Source organism: Ailuropoda melanoleuca, chromosome 14 (genome assembly GCF_002007445.2).
Source record: "Ailuropoda melanoleuca isolate Jingjing chromosome 14, ASM200744v2, whole genome shotgun sequence".
NCBI lineage: Eukaryota > Metazoa > Chordata > Mammalia > Carnivora > Ursidae > Ailuropoda > Ailuropoda melanoleuca.
Window position 1 is genome coordinate 41,681,290 of NC_048231.1, and position 14,043 is coordinate 41,695,332.

At 66.6% G+C, this 14,043-nt stretch overlaps 2 protein-coding genes across 2 annotated transcripts in view; both read left to right on the plus strand.

The window, feature by feature from the left end:
• CRIP2 (cysteine rich protein 2) overlaps positions 1 to 4,800 on the plus strand; it is a 5,008-nt gene extending 208 nt beyond the window's left edge. Inside the window, exons 2-8 of the mRNA XM_034643030.1 lie at positions 2,638 to 2,732; positions 2,855 to 2,912; positions 3,239 to 3,379; positions 3,466 to 3,534; positions 3,615 to 3,709; positions 4,010 to 4,067; positions 4,147 to 4,800. Of these exons, the coding sequence (XP_034498921.1) occupies positions 2,638 to 2,732; positions 2,855 to 2,912; positions 3,239 to 3,379; positions 3,466 to 3,534; positions 3,615 to 3,709; positions 4,010 to 4,067; positions 4,147 to 4,214 (584 nt within the window). The 3' untranslated portion in view covers positions 4,215 to 4,800. The remainder of the gene's footprint in view (positions 1 to 2,637; positions 2,733 to 2,854; positions 2,913 to 3,238; positions 3,380 to 3,465; positions 3,535 to 3,614; positions 3,710 to 4,009; positions 4,068 to 4,146) is intronic.
• Positions 4,801 to 11,698: 6,898 nt separating this feature from the next.
• CRIP1 (cysteine rich protein 1) lies at positions 11,699 to 13,256 on the plus strand. Its single transcript, XM_034643031.1, is given in 5 exon segments — positions 11,699 to 11,852; positions 12,739 to 12,833; positions 12,918 to 12,945; positions 12,948 to 13,018; positions 13,129 to 13,256. Coding segments are annotated over 4 exon segments (228 nt in total). The 5' UTR covers positions 11,699 to 11,812; the 3' UTR covers positions 13,013 to 13,018; positions 13,129 to 13,256.
• The last annotated feature ends 787 nt before the right edge of the window (positions 13,257 to 14,043 follow it).

Here is a 14,043-nt window from a genome sequence, read left to right on the forward strand (position 1 = left end):
GGAGCTGGCCGAGGCCGGGGCAGACACGCCCGAACCCCGCAGCGGCTGGCGGGGCTGGGCGGGGGTGCGTGGTCCTCCCAGGATGAGGCCGGGTTGGGGGTCACGTTGGGGATTCACAGGCGCGGAGCGGGGCGGTGTCTGGCGGGGTGCACGCACGCTGTGGGAGCCTCCCGCGCGCTCCTGCTTTTCACGGCCCTTCCCCGCGGACACGTGGCCGGGACAGCGTGGCCCGGAGCAGTGACCGCCCCCCCCCAACCTCCACCTCGACCTCTGCCCACACCGGGACCGGCCAGATATGGGCTCTGTCTGGACCCAGTCCATGCGGGGGCGACCTTGGCCTCTTAACTCCTGCGTGTCCCAACGTGCTCCCTTGCTTGGCGCGAGTTTTCCCCAGGACTTTCCTGTGGGTGGGGTGGGATGACAAGCGGGGCCCCACAAGCATGAGAGGGCACTGGAGCCCAGGTGGCCGAGCGCCCCTGCCTCCTCAAGGTCACAGCAGCCTGGGACTGGAGGGGGCAGCAGGTCTTTGCAGATACGCCCCCTGGGTATGCGGCACCCCCTGGCGCTCGCACCCGCTTGTCTGGATTACTGAGCAACACTCTTCTCTCGGCTGACCTCTCCTGACTTTGCCCCCATCCTCCTGCTAACACCCTCACAGAGGGACACATGGTGTCAGAAGGGTGGGGGCAGACAGGGGACCCTTTCCTGGTCATTGTGGGGGCAGTGGTCAGGGTCTGGAACAGGGACAGGCCAAGGTGACGGAAGCCACTTGGCTTCCCTGCTGACGGGAGGGAGGAGGGGGTGGACGGTTGTTTGCTGTTCCCAGAGGGGAGGGACCGGATTTGGCCCGAGTGCTTCTGGCCTGGCTGGGAGCCTAGGGGCTTCCGGCTGCCTCCCCAGGAGCTGGCCCAGTCCTTGGTCCCCATCCCAGAGGGGGCTCATCCCTGCAAGGCTCAGGGTAGGGGACAGCGCTAGGGTCCTCGTGCCATCCCCACTGCCCACGAGTCTGCCCCCACCGGGCCCGCTCAGGGCTCTCCAGGGCTGGGGCCGACAGTCCTGTGGACGGCCCGCAAAGCTCTTCTGCCTGCTGGGGCGGCCACTGGCTCCCAGCAGAAAACAAAGGCAGCTCAGACTCGCTGGCTTCTGTCCTGGGCCGGAGGCACTGGCGCAGGGAGGGGGGCCTTTGGGCTGGGATCCTGCCCATCCCCCAGTCAGGCACCACTCCCCCCCCCCCAGCAGCTAACACCCTGATCGGAGTGGAACCTGGGCCAGGACACCCCAGAGTGACCTCAGAATGCCTTGCCTTTGTGTCCTTAACAATGGTGCAGCCCAGGGGGGAGCCAGCTCCCTTAATTCTCTCAGCTGGGCTGGTAATGTGTGGCCATCTACCCACCCCGTGGGTCTCAGGGTCATGCCCCTGCCCCCGCATGGCCATATGCTAGAGCTGGCCAGTGTGGCGTGGCTCTGGAGGCTCTGCTACAGCTGCCGTGGCCGCCGCTGGCCAGCAGGAGCACTGGGAGAGGGTGCGGGGCTGGCAGGGGACCCAAGCCTGCCTTGGACGCAGGAGGGGAGGCCGACCAGCCCGTGCCAGCATCCTTAGGTACAGTGGCCATAGGGATCGAAGCCTGTGCTGCCTCTGGGAAGAGCGTGGGGAGGGTGGGTCCTGGAGGCCGGCCCTGGCCTGGCTGGGCCCAGCAGGGTCTGCCAGGGCCGTGGGAAGCCAGCACTCAGGGACCTCAGCTTGGGCCACCAGCAGCAGCACCCATGGGCTTCTGGGGGCAAGGAGTGAGCTGGCCAGACCCTCACTGCCCGCTGTGCCGGGGCCCTCAGGGAAGCCTGGCTTGCAACCTCTCTGTGAGGGGACCAGAAGATATCTGCTGGTTCTTGGCCTTCTCTTGGGGCTCTGCCAGGGTGGCAGAGGGGCCCAGCCCGCCTGACCTCCTCCTCCCTGATGCTTCTGCTCAGACCCCTTCCCTTCGGAATTCCGGCTTGGCTCCAGCCTTTCTTCCTGCCCTCTCCTCCACCGCCCTTTTCCTGCCGTGCTCTCCTGGGGAGGCCCCCCACACTTCCGTCCATTAGGAGGTGGCCCAGTGGACAGGGGGAGGGATGGGGCCTTTGGGGAGTGGTGACTGGGCCGTTAGCAGCTGGTCTCTGACCCTGGGTGTCAGAGCAGCAGCTGGAGGCAGGGGTGGGGGTCCTCAGGGCTTATCCTGAGGAAACCAAATATAGACAGGTAGGCATTCTGTCCCATGGCGTGGAGAGGGGACATCACGGGCCTCCCCACAGGGGTCTGGAGGGTCAGTCCCCCCTTCCCCTCAGCGGCCGGTTCTGCCAACGCTTTTAGGGCCCAATTAGGAGCGTTCAGGAACCTTCAGGGGAAGGCCAGGTGTGTGAGTGTGAAGCAGGCGTTTGAGGGAGGGGCAGGTGTGCGGTTGAGAGCGCTGACAGGTGCTCGAGCTGGGACGCTGACGCAGCAGTGATCCTTGGGTTGTGAGGGTGACCAAGACCCAGCAGGAGAGCAGGGACCCTGAGGGGCAGAAGGCGTGCAGTGGGGGCTCGGGGGTTCCCGCGTGGGGCTGGATGGGGGGGTGAGGCTAGGCTCCGGGTCCTGGCCCTGACTTCCCCTCCTGCCCCCAGCCGAGAAGGTGAGCTCTCTGGGCAAGGACTGGCACAAGTTCTGTCTCAAGTGTGAGCGCTGCAGCAAGACACTGACCCCTGGGGGCCACGCTGAGGTGAGCCCCCTCCCCTGGGGTGGGGGGAGCAGGGCGGGAGGCTCCTGGGCCCTCTGCACCCTCGGGCCGGGTCTGGGGCTGTGGGCAGGGGGCTAGCCCTCACTCCGCACTCCTCTGCCCAGCATGACGGGAAGCCGTTCTGCCACAAGCCCTGCTATGCCACGCTCTTCGGACCCAAAGGTGAGCTCGGGTCCCCCTCCTCAGCCTGTGAACCATTCTGGCACCGGGAGGAGTGGCCAGTGTGCATCCTGGACCCAGCACAGTCCCCTGGCCCCTTCCCCCCCTGCCCATTCTGGACCCTCCCCAGCAACCCCTTCCACCCTTGAAATTCTAGCATTCTCCGTGCCCTTCCCAGAAATCTGCGGCAGGCACCCTCTGGGTGGGGAGGTCCTGACCCTGTACAGTGGGCTGTGGAGGGCCCTTTTCTGCGAAGCTGGCTGGGGTGTGAGCGCTGGGCGTGGGTGGGTCTGCTGGCCACTCCCCCTGCAGCGGCGGGCTCCCCACAGGTGTGAACATCGGAGGAGCGGGCTCCTACATCTACGAGAAGCCCTGTGCGGAAGGACCTCGGGTCACTGGCCCCATCGAGGTGCCTGTGGTCCGGGCTGAGGAGCGCAAGGCCAGCGGTCCACCCAAGGGGCCCAGCAAAGGTGGGCTGGGCTCGGTGTGGGGGAGGGGTGTCCCGGTGGCCCTGCCCCGCCCCGACTCGTGGTGTCCCTCACGGTGTGTCCCGCAGCCTCCAGCGTCACCACGTTCACGGGGGAGCCCAACATGTGTCCTCGCTGTAACAACAGGGTTTACTTTGGTGAGTGACTGTGGCCGGCAGCAGCCTCTGGGGGGTCTGCCCAGGACGGTCCCCAGCTTCACTGCCTCTCCCCCTTCCAGCCGAGAAGGTGACCTCTCTGGGCAAGGACTGGCACCGCCCCTGCCTGCGCTGTGAGCGCTGCGGGAAGACGCTTACTCCCGGCGGGCACGCGGAGGTGAGGGCCGGGAGCGGCTGCCCTGGAGCGGGCCGGTGGGGGCAGGGGTGTGTCTGTGTGTCTGTGTGTCTGTGTGTCTGTGTGTCTGTGTGACTGACACCCGCTGCTGGGTGCTGCCCCCTGGTGGCCAGAGTGGAGGCACGCAGGCGCACTGATGCTTGGAGGCCCCGCCCTCTCCACCGGGCGAGTGGACCTGGTGGTGGCTTTGAGGTGTGTCCAGGGCCGGCGGGGGGCGGGGGAGGGGTCCTGTGGGGAGACCGGAGGGCTGGAATCCCCGCTTACTCCCCGTTCCGCCCCCAGCACGATGGCCAACCCTACTGCCACAAGCCATGCTATGGAATACTCTTTGGACCCAAGGGTGAGTGTGGCCAGGAGGGTTGGGATCCGGGTGCCTGGCCCCCCACGGCTCCCCCCCACCTTGCCACCTTTCTCTGCAGGTGTGAACACTGGAGCTGTGGGCAGCTACATCTATGACAGAGACCCAGAGGGCAAAGTTCAACCCTAGGGCTGCAGCCCCTCCCAGGGGGGCATGGGCCCATCCGCCTCCTGCTGGCCCCTGCCCCGGAGCCCACTGCTTGGCCCCATGGGGGAGAGCAACCAGCTGGTCCGTCCTCCCCGGCTTGTCCTGCCTTGCAAGTCCAGGGCCTGAGTGTTATGGGGGAGGAGACCCCGCTGGGCTGTCTCCAGACGAGACCTGCCTGCCCATCCCCGTTTCTCTGGGTGTGTCTGACTTTGTACCCCCCCCCCCCCCCCCCNTTTGTGTCCTCATGGCTCTGAGTCCGCATGGACCCATGTGTCCCTGTGTGTCCCCTGTGTGTGTGTCTCCGTGGCCCTGGGTGGGTCTCTCTGAGGTGGCCATCACACTCCCCCCTCCTGCTGCCCCAGGCCTGCCCCACAGTGTTATTTCTGCTTCCGTTGCCGGTGACGGCCACAGCCACACTCTTCACGGTGTTCCTTGGGCGGACCGAGGGCGTCCCTGCCAGGAGCCCGCCGCCCACCCCGCACACCGCCTTGCAAGCGCTTGTCTGACACCCTCACATGGCTCCCACGTACCTGCTGAGACTGGCTGGCAATAAAAGGTTTGAGGAGTGGGGGCCGAGTGCTGTGTCTCCTCTTGTGGGAAGGGAAGGAGGTGAGTCCAGGACAGCACTCCCTCGTGCCATCGCAGATGCGCCCAGCACCTGTGGGCTGGCTTCTGGTGGGGCTGGGGTCCTGTTCCCAAGGTTGGCTGGGGTGGGTGGGAGGCAGGGAAGCTCTGTTGGGCGGTGACGCCAACAGTGCGGTGGGACAGGCTCCCGAGATGGGGACCAGGCCAGGTGGTGGGGAGGGGAGCATGGCAAGCGCTCTGGGCTTGGGGTTCTGGTCCCCAGAAATGCCAGGAGACGCCCGGATCCATCAGAGACCCAAAGCAAGGGAGGGGTCGGCCTCGGGAAAGAGCCCGGGGCCTGGCACGTCGGGGATGGGGCAGGGGGCCAGAGGAGGGGTCCCGTGTGGGAGTGAAGGGAGCTGGGGAGGGGAAGCAGGGGCGAGGTGGGCCTTCAGCCCAGGACAGCCCGGAAGTACAGTGGGTTTGGTTGGGGCAGGGGTGTGGTCAGAGCAGCCTGGTCCCCTTGTTTCAGCACTAGTGGGGGCCGGGGGCAGAACGCGGGCAGTCTGAGGGCCAGGACTTGAGGCTCGAGTCCCCCTGTTGAGGTGCTCCTGCCCAACCAGTGTCCCTGTGTCTGGGGCTGCGGTGATAATGGAGTCACCGCAGCCTCCCCAGGCTGTCCCGGCTCTGCCCTTTGAACCAGGGCCCCTTGGCCGCCGCCAGGAGCCCCTCCTCGCGGTCTGTTCCCTTTATCTGCTGCTCCCGGACAGCCCACCAGAGGGCGCACCGTCTCTTCGACTCCGGCTCTGGGAAGGAAACCAGGCTGACCCGCCCTGGCCCTTCGAGGCCCACCTACCCTGCTCCCCAGTTCCAGCTCCCTGTGCCCCAGCCCCTGGCACAGGCCCTTTCCTGGCCCACCCTCCAGCCCACTGGCTCAGACACAGCTGAGCAGGACGCGATGGCCATTGTCCCGCGAGCAGCCGTCCGTGTCCCTGGGGGTGGATCGGCTGGCTCCGGTGTCCAGCGATGCCAGGCCGCCGTCCTCCTCGGCGTCCAATCCAGGTGCCCACTGTGAGCGGCAGTGTCTCCTCCCACCTGGCCAGCCTGGGAAGGCAGCCAGGCTGTGCAGGGCGAGTGGCCAACAGCGGGGGGGGGGGGGGACGCTGGTACCCCAGGGGCNGCGTCCACCTCAGGCGGGGGGCGTTCAGGCAGGTGCGGGGCCCTCGGTGCAAGCGCAGCAGAAGGCCCAACTACCGCCAGGCCTGACTCCCTGGAGGGGGACATTTGGGGGAGACTCCAGACTTCCTGAGCGCGGCCTGCCCACCCGCGCTGCGGTGTTGGATGGGAAATTCCTGCCCCCTGCCGCGTGGGGAGCTGCTAAGGGCACAGCTCGGGCCCTCCCTCGGGAGCCAGCAGTGGAAACTATGTGCGGAGGAGACGTGGTAGGCAGCGCGCCCTCTCCCCGGACCCGGAGCGGCCGCGGCCCCTCGGTGGGTGGAAGCCCGCTTGGCAGCGCGGGGGTGAGGGGCAGGGATCGCCTCAGGGAAGACGGGCCCGGCCCCGCCCGGGACACAGTGCGCCCCAGCCCCCGGGGCTGGCGGGGGAAGGCGCGTCTCATTTCCTGCGGGCGGAGGATTACAAGCGCCGCCTTGTTTGTTTCCCCGCGGTTGTCGTGGAAACCGGGGCGGTGCCGCTCCCAGTGGTCCGGCGCGCGTCGCTAGGCGTGTGGGTGGGACGGCCCGCGCCCCTGCACTGCCCGGGCCTCCTCGGCGGCACTGGCTCCAGGAACCCCGACAAGTCAGGTGCTTCCTCCGACGCCCGCAGCCCCCGACCCTCCCGCAAGATGCAGGGGAGGCGGCAACGGGCCTGTGCGCTGGGGTCCGCCGCCTTGGCCATTGCCCCTCGTCTGGCCTCCACCTCCACCCCTCCATTCTGCGCCAGCCAGTGAGGCGGCCCTGAAATGCCATCTAACAGCCTCCTTCCGGGTTCAGAGCCCCAGGCGTGCTACACTGGCCTGCTCCCCAGCTGAACCCCACCTCCCACCAGCCCAGGCTTCTGGACTTGGAAAAGCCGGGCTCCTCCAAGGTCCCGTGCTTTCCACCTCTGACCTGGGCCAGGGTGGCCCTGGTTGGGGTCCCCAGTCTGCTGTGGGGCCTGTTCTGCCTGCACCTCCCTCTGCCCCCACTTCCCTGAGGTCCAGATCCCAGATTCTCATGTCCTAGACCCCCAGCCCGTCTCCCTCCAAGCCCTGTCCAGGTTCCCCTGGGTCAGTGACTCTGGGCATCAGCCCTGGGCAGCCCTTACCCAGCTGCAGGCTCCCTGAGGACCCCACCCAGTTCAGGCTCACCTCCCTGAATTTCTTTAGCACTGGTGGATGGGGGCAGGACTCCTTCCTGTCCCTGGGTTTAAGCACCAGCTCACTGGCCCCTAGCTGTGGTCCCAGGGCCTGAGTGTCAGGAAATCAGTGGGCTGCTGGGGGCTGGGCCAAGTGAAGACTGGCAGGGGACCAGGGCAGCCAGGTGTAGGCAGCACACCTTCCCAGGGCTTGGCTGGCTTCCAGGGTGGGGGGGTTGGGGGGCATGAAAAGGTGGGGCTAGAATTTGGGGCCCTTCTGCGTGGGTTTTGGCTGTAGGACAGATTCCTGGAACAAGGCTCAGCCTTCAGGGGGAGGAGCGGTCGCCTGACCTGGCCAGACTACGGTTTGGACCCCAGGCAGGGCTGACGGAGGGAGCTCAAGGTTGTACGTGCTGCCATGCTCTCTGCATGGCACTGCTTCCAAGTGAGGAGGAGAGGACCTGCCCTCTCACCTGTTCTGGGTGAGGTCCGGGTGGACAGGAGCAGAGTCCTTGTGGGAAAGTCCGATCCCTTCCCTGCCTCAGGGCCAAGGAGGGGCCATCGAGGGCCCAGCAGACACACTCTGGGGCAGAACCTCAGAACAGACTGGGGGTCCCGGGAGACAAGCAGCTGAAAATAGGCCCTGGGAATGTCTGAGTGTCCATGACTCAGCTGAGCCTGGGGGAGGGGCGGGGGTGGACACTGGAGAGGGAGCCCAGCAGTTGCCCCGGGCATTTGGCCATTCAGCCTTAGGAGGGAACAACCTTACACCTGTCCACATCCCTCTTGTCCACATTGAGGAAGGGGCCTGGGGGCCAGGGCACTGGGTGGGGGGCTTCAAGGATGGTGGGGGAGGCCAGAGCAAGTATCACAGACCACAGTGGGAGGGAGCGCAGGGGGACTGTCCAGCTCCAGCAGCAGAACTTTACCAGTGGGGGTCAGTGGCCGGCCCCACAGGTGGGTTCCTCAGTGGTCACTGGGTCCAGCCCTGCCTTCACTGGTTCTCAGGTGCCTGGAGCCCAAGCACTGCTGGGGAGCTGCACCTGGGCCCTCTCTGCAATTGTCCTGCAGGGCAGTTTCCTCCTGGTTCCCATCTGGGTCCCCGGCCAGGCCTGGGCAGTGCATGGACAGGCAAGCGCATGGGGTGTGCAGAGGGAAGGGCGAGCCAATGGAGGTGGCCTCGATTGGTGCACCCCGAACCCCACCGCTGCCTCCCCCCAGGTCTCAGGGTCCCGGGGTGCCCTCGTGGTGTCCTGGTGCCTGGTGGGGCATTCTGGGCACAGAGGCAGCCTGGGGCAAGCAGCTGAGTTGCCTGGCGTCTCTGTCCTGGCCACGATGTCCCTCAGGCTTCAGACAGAGTCCCTGGGTCTGCGGTAGCACGAGGGGGTAAGGTGGGGGAGAGGCTACACCTCAGGGTGTTTTAGGAGGCTCACTGTGTCCTCCGTTTGTTCAGAGGCCACAGCACCCGCAGAGGAGTGGGGCGAGGGCTGGGAGTCTGCGTAGGGCAGATTTAGGTCTTGAACTGGCCGGCTGGTTCTTGGTCAGGTTGACCCCCTGGGGCAGGTCAGTGCTCCTCCCCCATAGGGCCATCCGGAGCCAGGGGAGCTGATGGGAGGAGGTGGCCTCGCACGTGGTGGGGCCTGGGTCTCCAGGGAGGCTGTCCGGGCCCTGCCCGGTACCCAGACAAGCCTGAGATGGGGTGCGCCTGGACACAGAGTCTGGGGGATGATGGGGGCTGCCACGGCTGAGGGGTTCCCATCCTTACAGCAGGCAAGATGGGTGGAGAGCTCAGGGGATCGGAGGACCGTGCCAGTCCGTGGCTGGAGATTTGGGAGTGGTCCAGGGAGTGTGTGCGTCTGTGTGTGTGTGTGTGTGTGTGCACACGCGCATGCCTGTGCGTGTGAGTGTGTCTGAGTGTCTGGAAAAACTGTGCTGTGTACCAACCAGAGGGCTGGTCACATGGCCCTGGGGCCCCTTTGGCATCCTCCCCTCCCTCTGTAGCCCTGTGACCATGGCAACGGGAAATAACAGCAAGGGAACTTTCAAGAAACTCATCACCCCAGTTTTCAAAGGGGGGGCTCCCCCGTGGTGCACAGGGTTGGCGTCACATGGGGGGGGGCATCCCTGGGGTGGGTGGGGTGGGGTGGAGAAGCAGACAAGGCCGGCTCGCCGCCCCAGCTGCCTGGAGCCTGAACGTGGGCTGGGGGTGTGGGCTGGACGGGGAACACGGGAAGGCAGCTGGGATCCCCAGACAAACACACCATACACAGCTGTGTCCGAGGGCACCAGGACACCATGCACCCTGTGTGTGGCCCATCCTCCCGCTAGAGGTGGAGGCAGCCCTGCCCTGGAGCCCAGGCCTCTGCCCAGGGCACCCCTGCAGGGCAGCCTTCTCAGGAAGCTGCCAGGGGGCCCGTGTGACATGTGTGTGCCACTGTGACCCTCCCGTGGCGTCACCACTGGTCTGGGCCTAGGGCCCTTGTCCTCCTGCTGCCGCCCCTGCCTCTCTGGCCGGTCTACACTGTCCCCTGCTGTGTCTGTGCTTCTGTGTGTCTGTCTGCCCCGCCTTCCACTCTCCTGCTGTTCCCCAGCTTGGCATCTCTCTGGATCTGGAGCCTGGAGATGAGGGAAGTCAGAACCCACCCCAGTTACCCCCACCGGACTGCAGCAGCACTGGGCACAGGCCAGGGACATGCCAAGGGACGGGTGGGGATGGTGCGGGAGGTTGGGCTGCCGGCCTTACTTCCAGAACCCGAGCCGAGGTGCTCCAGCACCGGGCAGAGAGGACCTTCGGCCGGGACGCGACGATGTCGCGGCTTCCAGGCTGCAGCAGGCCCGTGTCTGTGGGCGGGAGACTGGGGGCTGCTCCAGTGTTCCGTGTGCACCCCTGCTCCTGAGGACAATGGACGGCCAGCCACTGGCAGATTCTTGGATGTGGGGCTTGCAGAGTCCAGTTGGGGGCAGAACTGTGGCCTCAGAAAGGGGGGGGGGTCCCGGGGGGGCAGGGGGCAACTGGAGGGAAGCGTAAAGAGCAGGACATGAGGGTGTGGGGTCTAGTGTGCCATCCCCACAGAGGCTTGGCCCTTACCCCGGGAGCTGCCACCTTCACGCCAAGCCAGGCCTCACTGGGGGGTGGGGGATGGGGGCACCCAAGTTTTCCCTCCCCTCTCCCATTGCCAGGCAAGGGGCCTATGGTGGTAGGTGGGCTTTAGGGAGGGTGAGGTTGGAGGGCTGAGTGCCTTTGTGGGGAGGCCAGGAGCCCCTGGGTCCTGTTAGAGGGTGGTCTCCAGCACCTTCCATGAAGATGGGGCCGGCACAGACTCTGAGACAGTGTTGTTTGGAGAGATGGGTGTGTCAAGGGGAGATGAGGACGATGGTAGCTGAAGGGAGGGACGGTGGACAGAGGGGAGGAAGGGCAGGAGGAGCAAATACACTGGGGCCGGGATTGAGCGAGTGCCCGAGTAGGCGTGGAGCAGCCAAGAACCTGGGTGTGGTGCTGCTGAGCCTGGAGGTGAAGGGTCCACAGAGGGAGGGGACGGCCCCTCCCCAGCAGAGAGAGAGGGAGGCGGACGGGCTGCCAACCTGGAGGGGGGACAGTTATGCAAACAGCGCCCTACAAGCAGGGGTTTCCCAAGGGGGCATGGAGGCCAGGACCCCACCCAGGCCTGGGCAAGAAGGAGGATGGGAGACCCCACCGGGCCTCTGGGCCCTCTCTACTCCCGGGGTGGGTGGAGTCGGACGGTCTTCACCTGGCGCCAGCCCCCACTTGCCCTGGGCGGCGGACGGAACCACTCCCCGCCGTACCCGCTCGGGCGCTTCCCGCAACGATAAGGAGCCCTCCCTAGACGAGATGGCCTGGACGTGGCCGCGTCCACCTTCCCCGGCAAAGCCCCCCGCCCCCGCACGGATCGCTGTTACCAAGGAAGGAGGGGACGCCCCGTCTCGGAGTCCCCTCTTCCAAATCCCCCGGGGTGCTGTCCAATGGTCTTCCCAGGTAGCGGCGGGGATGGGGGGCTCAAAGAGGCTGGGATGTCCCTTGGGGATGTGGAACTGGGGAGGGGCGGGCCTCCTGGCCCCGCGTGTGCTTAAGGCCGGAGGGGAGTTTTGGGGGCGGGGGCTACCAGGCTGAGACGTCCCTGGTCAGGTCAAAGTGTGTGGGGAGAAGTTGGCCCACGCTGGTTTGCATCTATTTGCATTTTAGCGGCGACTCGTCCCTCCCTGGCTCCCGAATATCTGGGGGCCCGGGCACGTGCCGGCGGGCTGGGGCTAGGGATAGGGCTAGGGAGCGCCTTGCTGACCCTGGGGAGTCCCTTCCATAGATCCTGGACCTTAGGCTAGGGGCGGGGCTGCAGCCCCCGGAGGAGCCCCGCCCCTTCAGTGCATCCCCAGGGATCCCGCGCGCTCCCCGGCTACCCCCCCAAACCCCCCGCCCCCCTGCTCGGTTGTCGGCTAGGCCCGGGTGCTGCCCGGAGGCGGGGTTGGACCAGATGACCTTTCTTAGCTGGTTGGTGTGGAACCCAGGTCCTTGGGTCCAGATCCCGGGCTCAGGGGGCGGGGCTCGAAGGGCGGATGTCAGAGGGGCGGGGTCTTGGGGTCCCTGAAAGGCACGCTCCCAGCCGGACCCACCCAGTCCGGCTCTCCTGTGCTCCTGCCCTGACGTCTGCGCCGGACCTCCAGCCGCCATGCCTAAGTGCCCTAAGTGCGACAAGGAGGTGTACTTTGGTGAGCGCCCCCCGCCTACCCCAGCTCACCCCAGGCCGGGAGCGCGCCGCCCCCACGAGGAAGCGCGGCCCAGGGACGACCCGGTCGGGCCTTTCCGGAGGGCTGGGCGCGCCGGGGGACCTTGGGGCTGTGTGCCGAGAGCCGACCCTTCAGCCCTGCCGGCGACCGCCTGGGTGTGCGGGTCAGGACCCCGGCGTCGGACGGCCCGCTGTCTCTGCAGATTCGGTGTCTCCGCCCCGTTGTCTCTTCCTCTCGGTCCCGCTGGGTCTCCCCTTGTCTGGGTACCCCCATCTCCAGGTCTCCCCGGCGCTGGGTCTCCGCAGCTCTCCCGGCCCCCCTCGGCGCGCCCTGGGCGCGGACTGCGCGGCGGAGGGAGAAACGCTGCGTTCTAGCCGCCCCTCCCATCGCTAAGTAGAAACAGACGCGGAAACCGGCGCCCGGGGCGCGATCCCCGGCGCGCTCAGATCCCGGGTGCCGCCTCCCGGTGCCGCCTCCCAGTCCCGCGCCCCGGGGCCCACCCAGGGGAGAGGCGGGAGGAAGTGGGAAGTGTCTCTCCCGCCTTCGCCCCGAGGAGGGCGCCCTGAAGGCCCCACCCCCCACACCGCTGCCGGTCACCCCGGCCCCCTCCCCTGGCCCTCGAGGCCTCCTTCCGCAGTACCATCCAGCGCCCCCTCCCGTTTGTTTGGCCGGATTGGCCTAGGGGACTGGAGGTGCCCCTCCCTACTGATGGGGCGCAGGGCTGAGACCGGGGTGGGCCACCAGGCGTGCGTGAGGGAGACCAAGGGCAGAGGGAACTGGAGAAGGCTGGTGTGTGAGTAGGGGGTGTGCCCTCTGACCCCAGAGCAGGGTTTCATACTGGGGGCGGGGCTGTTCTCTGCCTCCGCAGCTGAGCGGGTGACCTCTCTGGGGAAGGACTGGCATCGGCCTTGCCTGAAGTGTGAGAAATGCGGGAAGACGCTGACGTCAGGGGGCCACGCTGAGGTAGGTGGGGCCTGGAGGGCAGCCGGGGCCAGGGTGGGGGCCAGGGTGGGGGCGGACAGCCCCTCACGGCCCTTCTCTCTACAGCATGAAGGCAAACCTTNCCCTGGCCACCCTAACCTGCCTACCCTTCCTCTGCAGGTTTTGGGCGGGGCGGAGCTGAGAGTCACACTTTCAAGTAAAGCCAGGTACGTCTCCCCCAGCCCAGACCCTCCGGGCTTCGGGATGGTCCCCCCACTGCAGAGTGAGGGTTGACTGCTCACTGGGCCTGCACTCACCTCTGTCTCTCTCTGCGCAGGTCATGGAAACGCTATCCCTGGCTGCCTGCCGGGCCACTGCCCTTCCAGGCTGATGGCAGGCCTTATCCCCAGGCCCCCGGGGGCCCCTGTCGACTACCATGCCCTCAATAAAGTTGAACACTCAGAAGCCCTGCTTGTGTGCGTGCAGGATGGGGGGATGGTGCCGGGGAGCAGCTGGCCGCTCTGACTCTAGGCCCTACCGGGGCACTGGCTCTTCCTGCTGCAGCCAGCCTTGCTGCCCACTGCCCTGGCGTGATGCTGTGCTGGGGGCCACCTCAGGCTGAAGCGCTGGCCACCATGGAAGGCCCCATGGTGGCTCAGCTCTCCAGCTCCCAGCCCTGCAAATGTCCCAGCCCTCCAGAGGTTCTGGGATGGCCCGAAGGGACGGTCAACAGGTCAGCGGGAACATGAGGCCTAAGAGTTGGTGGGTGGTGGCCACAGGGTGAATCAGCTGTGCTCACCCTGGTTCCGTTTTTTGAGAAGCTCTGGGGGACTTGTGGTAGGGAGTCCTTGCCTGCTCTCTCCACTTCCTGCCCCACCCTTGTCCCCATTACCCACCAGCCCTGATGGACCAGGCCAGGTACCTTCCTGCAGGAGCGTGCACTTGGACACCCCGCTTCTCACATTCACCACCCCCAGTACCAAGTGGCCAGCCTCTAAACGGGGAATTTGAGGACTGGCTGAGCAGTGCATAGGTGGGGGCTTTCTGGAAATTCCCATGTCAATTCTGGCAGCAACTGCAGACTGGGCCACACTCAGAGCCCTTCCCATTCCCCACCCCCGGCCACTCAGACTCCAGCCCTGGCAGAGGGCCCCCCACCCAGCCCTCAGCCCTGCTCCAGGGTTTTGCTGGTGGCACTGCAGGCCAGAGCTGGACAGTCTGTCGGGGGGAGGGGTGTCTCAGGGCCACCTGT